Raw genomic sequence first — 8,848 nt, forward strand, 5'->3', positions numbered from 1 at the left:
GTCTGGGGGGGGGTATTTGGGGTCTGGGGAGGGCGGATTTGGGGTCGGGGGTCCCTACGAGGTACTGGAAGTCGCAGAGCAGCCCCTCCTGGGGGCTGTCCCCGGCCAGCAGCGTTTTGCTGCTCGAGGTCAGGATGTTGAAGCGGCGGAACCTGCGGGGCACAGGCGGGGCTGCGGGGGCGGCGGGACCCCCGGGAGGGGCAGGGACCCCCTTGAATAAATTAAATATTATTATTATTTAATTTTATAAATGCAATAATTTGATTGAATAAATTAAAAATTTAATATACAGTATAAATTTAAAAAGCATAAATTCAATAAATTCAATAATTGAATTAGTTCTAATTATTATTTAATTTCATAAACCAAATAATATAATATTTATACTTATTGATATCATAAATTAAATTTAAGTGCCCCCTGGAGCTGTTTTTGTATTCATTAAAGGGATGGGATTAAGGTCTTAGATCATTTACTTTAATAAATAAAAAATTGAATAAATTAAATATTATTATTATTTAATTTTATAAATGCAATAATTTGATTGAATAAATTAAAAATTTAATATACAGTATAAATTTAAAAAGCATAAATTCAATAAATTCAATAATTGAATTAGTTCTAATTATTATTTAATTTCATAAACCAAATAATATAATATTTATACTTATTGATATCATAAATTAAATTTAAGTGCCCCCTGGAGCTGTTTTTGTATTCATTAAAGGGATGGGATTAAGGTCTTCAATAATTTACTTTAATAAATGTAAAAAATGAATAAATTAAATAGTTATTTATAATTATTGTATAATTTTATAAATGCAATAATTTGACTGAATAAATTAAAAAGTCAATATAAACAATAGCATAATTATTTATAATAATTATTTAACGGAATAATAAAGTATAATTAAATAATAAAATTAATTTTAGATTAATAAATAAAATTATTAAATTAAGATTAAATAATATAATTATCCCTAATAATTATTTAACTCAATAAATTAAATAATTTAATTGAATAAGTTAAAATTTTAACATACTAAATAATATAATTCTTATTCCATTGAATAAATTAAATAATTTAATTTAACAAATGAAATAATTTAATTCAATTTAACTTAATTTAACAAATTAAATAATTTAATTTAACAAACAAAATAATTTAATTTAATTTAACAAATGAAATAATTTAAATTTATTTTATTCCATTTAATTTAACTGAATTAACTTAATTTAATTTAATACAATTTAACAAACAAAATAATTTAATTTAATTTAATTTAATTTAACTTAACAAAAAATTTAATTTAACAAACACAATAATTTAATTTAACTTAATTGGATTTATTTTAATTTAATTTAATTTAGTTTAACAAACAAAATAATTTAATTTAATTTAATTTAATTTAATTTAACAAACAAAATAATTTAATTTAATTTAATTTAATTTAATTTAGTTTAACAAACAAAATAATTGAATGTAATTTAATTTGATTTATTTTAATTTAATTTAATTTAGTTTAACAAACAAAATAATTGAATTTAATTTAATTTGATTTATTTTAATTCAATTTAATTTAGTTTAACAAACAAAATAATTTAATTTAATTTGATTTAATTTAATCTAATTTAATTTAATTTAATTTAACAAACAATTTAATTTAACTTAATTTAATCTAATCTAATCTGATTTCCTGTAGCCCTTCCGCGGCGCGTGTCCCACCTGTCGATGTGGATCCGGGCCTCCATGCCGTGGTTGCGGTCGTGCAGCCGCACCAGCAGCCGCGCGCGCGTCGAGAACTTGCCGGCCGTGCGCAGCACCAGCGGCCGCTTGCCGGCGTTGGGCGTGCTGGGCTGCTGCTCCACCACGAAGGCGCTGGGAACGGGGGGTCAGGGCTGCCCCGAGCCCCCCGGGCCGCCCCGAGACCCCCGGGCCGCCCCCACTTCTGGTGGGGTTTCACTCCTGGTTTGGCACGGGACAGCCCCAAAATTCCTCCCAGTCCTAAATCCCAATGTTGGAGTGGGTCCAGACACCCAGAGATGGAAGGGACCCATCAGAAATCCAACTTCTGGCACGGGACAACCCCAAAATATGCCCTGTCCCAAATCCCAGTGTTTGAGTGATGTCCAAACATCCAGAGATGAAAAGAAACCCATCAGAAATCCAACTTCTGGAATGGGACCACCCCAAAACCTGCCCTGTCCCAAATCTCAACATTTGAGAGGTGTCCAAACACCCACAGATGGAAGGGACCCATCAGAATCATCTCCAGCTCCTGGTTTGGCACGGGACAACCCCAAAAATCCCCCCAGTCCCCAAATCCCAATGTTGGAGTGGTGTCCAGACACCCAGAGATGGAAGGGACCCATCAGGAGTCAAACTCCTGGCACAGGACAGCCCCAAAATTCCTCCCAGTCCTAAATCCCAAGGTTTGAGTGGTGTCTGAACACGCAGAGATGGAAGGGACCCTTCAGAATCATCTCCAGCTCCTGGTTTGGCACGGGACAACCCCAAAAATCCCCCCAGTCCCCAAATCCCAATGTTGGAGGGGTGGCCAGACACCCAGAGATGGAAGGGACCCATCAGAAGTCCAACTTCTGGCACGGGGCAACCCCAAAAGTCCCCCCAGTCCTAAATCCCAACACCTGAGGGCCTGACAGAGGTGTCCAAACAGTCCCTGAGCCCTGGAATTATGGAATATCCTGAGCTGGAAGGGCCCTACAGGGATCAAAGCCCAGCTCCACACTCAAGACACCCCAAAATCCCACCCTGTCCCTGAGAGCCTTCTCCAAATGCTCCTCGAGGTGGGAAGGGGCCCACAACAATCTCTGAGTCCCAGGACAGCCCCAAAAATCCTAAATGCCAACACCCGAGAGCGCTGTCCAACCTCTGCCTGACCTCCTGAACCATCCAGGGCTGGAAGGGACCCACCAGGATCAAAGTCCAGCGGCTGGCCCAGCACAGGACACCACAAAATGTTTCACCAAATCCCTGAGAGCCTGGACCCTCCCTGAGCTCCTGAGTTACAGAACACCCTGAGCCGCAAGGAACCCACCAGGATCACTGATCCCACTCCAGACCCTGCACAGACACCCCAAATCCCCACCCCATGCCTGGCGGACCCTTGCTGAGCTCCTGAGTTACAGAACACCCAGAGCTGCAAGGAACCCACCAGGATCACTGATCCCACTCCACACCCTGCACGGACACCCCAAAATCCCACCCCATGCCTGGCAGCGTTGCCCAAACACTTCCAGAGCTCTGCCACCCTTGGGACTGTCACCATTCCCTGGAGAGCTGCCCCAAGTGCAAATCCTCCAGGTGCCAAGTTTTCCCCCAAATCTGAGAGCATTGCCCAAACCCTCCCTGAGCTCCTGAGTTACAGAACCCAGAGCTGCAAGGAACCCATGAGGATCATGGATCCCACTCCAGACCCTGCACAGACACCCCAAATCCCCACCCCATGCCTGGCAGTGTTTTCCAAACACTTCCAGAGCTCTGCCACCTTTGGCACCATCACCAACCATTCTCTGGAGAGCTCCCCAAGTTAAAACTGGGGCAAAACCCTCCCTGAGCTCCTGAATTACAGAACACCCAGAGCTGCAAGGAACCCATGAGGATCATTGATCCCACTCCAGACCCTGCACAGACACCCCAAAATCCCACCAAGTATGGGACAGCATTGCCCAAACGCTCTGGGAGCTCTGTCCCCTTTGGGACCGTCACCAACCATTCCCTGGAGAGCTCCCCAAGTTAAAACTGGGGCAAAACCTCCTGAATTACAGAACACCCAGAGCTGCAAGGAACCCACCAGGATCATTAATCCCACTCCACACCCTGCACAGACACCCCAAAACCCCACCCCATGCCTGGCAGTGCTGCTCAAACACTGCTTGCCACCCTCGGCACCATCCCCATTCCCCCTCCCAGTGCTCCACCACCCTCGGGGGAAGACCCTCTCCCTTCCCTGCTCCCTCCATCCCCCCCGGCGCGGCCCCAACCTCCTCAGCAGGTGCGTGAGCTGCTCCTGCAGCCGCTGCTCCAGCAGGGGCGTCTCTGCCACCAGCGGGTCCCTGGCGTACGTCACCTTTTGTCGCAGGTCCCCCAGCGCCCGCAGCAGCTGCCGCAGCTGGAACAACCCCTGGCCCAGCTCCGTGAACCTGCGGGGCCCGGGGAGCTCAGAGGGGCCCGGCTGCAGCCCCCCGAGCCCCCCGAGCCCCCTCCCCAAGCCGTACCAGGTCTCCAGCGGGCGCAGGTTGGTGTCGGCGGGGCCCCCCAGGCACAGGTGCTGCTGCCGCACCCGCCAGCCCCCCAACTCCTGCTGCAGCAGCTCCTGCAGGGTCTCGCTGCGCCCCAAAAGCTGCTGCATCTGAGCCAGCACCTCCTGGGGGGAGATGTGGCTCTTAAGGGGGTGCCCAGAGGGGTAAGACCCCCCCAAACTCAGCCCGGCCACCCCGAGCCCCCCTCCTCACCCGGCGCTGCCGGTCCAGGTTCTGCAATTTGGCCTGGAGGGACTGGAGCTCCTGGATGTACTCGGGGTCCCCGTTCCTCTCCTCACCTGCGGGCAGGGAGTGAGCTCAGGGTTTTGGGGGGCTCGGGGCAGTGCCCACCCCCCCATCTCCCCGGCGTGGGGCTCACCTGGCTGGTAGTGCACCTTGTAGCAGAAGTCAAAGGCGTCCTGCAAATCCTCCAGGTGCCTGAAGGCTCGTTCGGCTTCCTGCGGGCACAGCGGGCTCAGGAGGGGCCGGGCAGCCCCCGGGGGGCTCCGAGGGGGCCTGGGGGGTCGCGGGGTTACCTGCAGGGCCGTGTGGAACTCGGCCAAGCGCCGCTGGATCTGCTGCTCCCGGCCGCTCTCCGGGGCCGGGCTGGGCGCGGGGGCCGAACCCCCCTAAGGAGGGAGAGATGGGGTGGGGGGCAGCGGCCGCGGGACCCCCGGGGGGCGTTGGGGGGCACCCCCAGCCCTGCCCTACCTGCCCCCCGGCCTGCCCAAGGCGCAGGATCCGCCGCTCCTCCTGCAGCAGGTTGTCCACCAGGTTGGCGAACCTCTCCGGCTCCTCCTCGAACTCCGCCTGCGGGGGGGGGGGCTCGGGGAGGTGAGAGAGCCCCTGAGACCCCTCCCCACCGCGCTCCCCCGGCCCCGAAGCGCACCTGGAGGTCGCGGTGAGCCTTGCGCAGGTTGTGCTTCAGCATGAAATCCTCGCGGTCCGAGCCCAGGCTGCCCAGGCGCTCTCCCAGTACCACCAGTAAGGAGTGGAAGAGCATCCGCGCCTGCGAGCAGAGCGGCTCCGCCGCCTGGCGCCTGCGGCAGCGCGGGCTCAGCACCGCTCCCACCCCGGTGACCCCTCCCCAGCCCCGGGTCCCCCCCCCGGTACCAGTTCTGGGTCTCGATCCAGGCGGCCAAGGACTGGCGCACGGCCATGGGCAGCGCCGAGCCCGCGTACAGCTGGTGCACCTGCTCCAGGTAAGTGTTGGCCAAGCTCTGCACCTCCTGCCACTGCGCCATGCTGGGGGGACAGCGGGTCAGGGGCGCACCCGGGACCCCCCCGGGGCCACCGAGGGACCGCAGGGTGAGAAACGGCCGCGTGTGCCAGCTGGGCACACTGGCACGCCACGTACCTGCCCGCAGCACCGGCGGTGCCCGGGTCCCTCTGTGCCCGGGGGTCCGGCTGCTCCGGGGGTCCCTCTGTGCCCGGGGGTCCGGCTGCTCCGGGGGTCCCTCTGTGCCCGGGGGTCCCGCTGCTCCTGATCGGTCCTGGGTGATACCGGGGGTCCCTCTGTGCCCGGGGGTCCCGCTGCTCCTGATCGGTCCTGGGTGATACCGGGGGTCCCTCTGTGCCCGGGGGTCCCGCTGCTCCCGGGGGTCCCCTCGCTCCTGCTCGGTCCCGGGGGTCCCTCTGCTCCTGTTCAGCTCTGGGTGGTCCCGGGGGTCCCTCTGCTCTGGTTGAGCCCCGGCTGTTCCTGGGGGTCCCTCTTCTCTTGCTGAGTCCTGGCTGCTTCAGGGGGTCCTGGGTGGTCCCGGGGGTCCCCTCTGCTCTGGTCCTGGGTGGTCCCGGGGGTCCCCTCACTCCTGTTTGGTCCCGGGGGTCCCTCTGCTCTGGTCCTGGGTGGTCCCGGGGTTCCCTGCGCTCTGCCTCAGCCCCGGCAGCTCCCGGGGGTCCCCTGGCTCCCGCGGGGGTGGTCGCGGACCGGCAGCCGCGTCCTGCGGTGGGAGCAGGGGGTGAGCCGAGGGGGGCTCCCCACCGGGGGCGGGGGGCACACGCACAGAACGCCCACACCAGGACCCCTATCACCCCTTGTGCAGCACCCCAGGCCCCTCCTCAGAAGCTCCCCTAGACCGGATCCCCATTGAACCCCCCGGGTACCCCCGGTGCCCTTCCCGCAGGGGTGGGTGCCCCCGAACGCCCCCGGCCCAGCGGGACAGCCCTCCAAGGGACGCTCTGTGTGCCCCAGCCGGGGTGCCCTGCCTGTGCCCGCCTCACCCGGGGCTCCCCGGGGCTCCCCGGGCTCCAGGACCGCCCACGTTCCGCCCCCGGTCCCCGCCGGGACCCCCGACCCACCTCGGCCGCCACCGGAGCAGGAAGGCGGGCTGGCCACGCCCCCTCCCCGCTCTGCTCGCTGATTGGCGGAGAGCGGCGCCGAGGCCACGCCCCCGTAGCGGGAGGCTTTGAGCATGTTTGTTCGTTTCCCCAAATTTACGTCACGCGAGGGGCGTGGCTTAACGGGCGGGGTTAATACAGGGGCGTGGCCATGGGGCGGGGTCAGCGGAGAACGGGGGAGGGACCCGGGATGGGCGGGGGGACGGGGACGGGGACAGAGGGGACCGGGACAGGCCGTGGGGACCGGGACAGAGCCAGGGGGATGGGGACAGCCTGGGGACAGGGACAGGCCGTGGGGACAGGGGTGACAGAGCCATGGGGACAGGGACAGGCCGTGGGGACAGGGACAGAGCCAGGGGGATGGGGACAGCCTGGGGACAGTGACAGAGCCAGGGGGACAGGGACAGGCCGTGGGGACAGGGACAGAGCCAGGGGGATGGGGACAGCCTGGGGACAGGGACAGGCCATGGGGACAGGGACAGAGGGGACCGGGACAGGCTGTGGGGACAGGGACAGGCCATGGGGACAGGGACAAAGCCAGGGGGATAGGGACATGCCATGGGGACAGGGACAGGCCCTAAGGATAGGGACAGAGCCGTGGGGACAGGGACAGAGGGGACCGGGACACGTCGTGGGGACAGGGACAGAGCTATGGGGACAGGGACAGGCTGTAAGGACAGGGACAGAGCCATGGGGACAGAGGGACACGGGGACAGCGACAGAGCCAGGGGGATGGGGACAGCCTGGGGACAAGGACAGATCCGTGGGGACAGGGACACGCTATGGGGACAGGGACAGGCCATGGGGACAGGGACAGGCTATGGGGACAGGGACAGCCTGAGGACAGGGACAGGGCGTGGGGACAGGGACAGAGCCATGGGGACAGGGGGACAGTGACAGAGCCAGGGGGACGGTGACAAGCTGTGGGGACAGGGGTACAGAGTCAGGGAGACAGGGAGGAACTGCAGGGATGGGGACAGGGTCAGGGCCATGGGGAGAGGGACAGGAGAGAGCCATGGGGACAGGGATGGACAGGAGGGAGAGGGCCCTAGGGACGGGGACAGGAGAGAGCCATGGGGACAGGGACAGGGCAGCGTGGCCACTGGGACAGACTGGCTGTGGGGACAGGGGCTACAGCGACAGAGCCACAAAGGGACAGTGACAAGCCCAGCCCCGCTGCCACCACGCGGCCGCGGCCCGGGTGCCCCAGGGCAGGGTGACCCCTCATCGATCGATCCGTCCCCAAACGCCGAGTGCCACACGTGCCCTTTATTCAGACGATGACCACGGCGCCGCTGTGGGCGGTGGGCACCGGCGAGGGCTCCCCGGCCGACGTGAAGTACCCGACGAGCGCCCGCACGCCCGCCTTGAGCCCCGGCTGCAGCCCCAGCTGCACCCCCAAGGCCACCGGGCCCCCCAGGCCCCCGGTGAGCGCCGCCAGCCCGGCGTAGCCCAGGTCCTCGGCGGCCTCCAGCGCCCGCGTGGACGCCGTGGCCTGGCAGCCCTGGAAGGCGAAGTAGACGCTGGTGCCCAGGTTGTAGAAGACGCTGACTCCCGGCACCCAGTCCAGCACGCGGTGGGCTTCCCGCTCCCCCGCCGGGCTGCAGGCGTCCTCGTCCTCCCGGCGACGCCGCACGGCGCCGCGGCACGGCCGGACCACCGGGAATTGCCAGCCCGAGGGTGCCGTGGGTTCCGTGGGGGTCCGCAGCCGGGTGGGATCCACGCAGGCAGAGCCCCCCGGCCGTGCCAGGCTGAGCAGCAGCAGCGCCAGCGGCCGCGGGGCCGGAGCGCCCGGTAGCCGCGCCAGCCCCCGCAGCAGCGCCGCGCGGGGCAGCGGCGGCAGCCGCGAGAAACCGGGCAGGGCGTCGGGGCCGAGGGCGCGGCACGGGATGCCCGGTGCCCGCCGAGGGACGGGCTCTGCCAGCCCCGCCAGCTCGGCCAGCAGCGCCCGGTCACCGGCAGCCAGACCGGGGGTGACGACGGACGCGGCGCCGCCGAGGATGAGGAGCGGGAGGAAGAGCAGAATCCACATCATGGTGGTGGTGGCTCTGGGAGGTGGGAGAAGGACGGAGCTGCCGTGAGACCCCCGTGGCTGCAGCCCCCCATGCCCGCCCCGTGCCCAGGCTCACCCGCTCGCCGCCGTCCCCTGCCCTGTCCGGCCGCTGCGGCCGCGCCGGCCCCGTGACCGATTTATAGCCGCTGTTATCAGGGATTGCGACACGGGGACAGGGACTGGGCACTCCCTGAG

At 58.6% G+C, this 8,848-nt stretch overlaps 2 protein-coding genes across 2 annotated transcripts; both read right to left on the minus strand.

The window, feature by feature from the left end:
* Window positions 1–4: 4 nt before the first annotated feature.
* Window positions 5–6,667, minus strand: LOC120507567 (signal transducer and activator of transcription 2-like; the record flags this gene model as incomplete). Its single annotated transcript, XM_039720372.1, has 13 exons — window positions 6,562–6,667; window positions 5,851–6,203; window positions 5,621–5,703; window positions 5,377–5,508; window positions 5,153–5,303; window positions 4,975–5,073; window positions 4,800–4,892; window positions 4,643–4,721; window positions 4,477–4,562; window positions 4,240–4,388; window positions 4,006–4,164; window positions 1,727–1,879; window positions 5–152 (listed from the first exon to the last, which is right to left on the minus strand). Coding segments are annotated over exons 4-13 (1,248 nt in total), but the record flags the coding sequence as incomplete, so codon positions are not given.
* Window positions 6,668–7,849: 1,182 nt separating this feature from the next.
* On the minus strand, window positions 7,850–8,788 carry APOF (apolipoprotein F). The gene is made up of 2 exons (XM_039720377.1): window positions 8,730–8,788; window positions 7,850–8,648 (listed from the first exon to the last, which is right to left on the minus strand). Exon 2 carries the CDS (start codon window positions 8,633–8,635, stop codon window positions 7,874–7,876), a length of 762 nt encoding a protein of 253 aa, XP_039576311.1. The 5' UTR covers window positions 8,636–8,648; window positions 8,730–8,788; the 3' UTR covers window positions 7,850–7,873.
* Window positions 8,789–8,848: the final 60 nt, after the last annotated feature.

This window comes from Passer montanus, unplaced genomic scaffold, assembly GCF_014805655.1.
Source record: "Passer montanus isolate IOZ18808 unplaced genomic scaffold, ASM1480565v1 scaffold437, whole genome shotgun sequence".
Taxonomy (NCBI): Eukaryota; Metazoa; Chordata; class Aves; order Passeriformes; family Passeridae; genus Passer; species Passer montanus.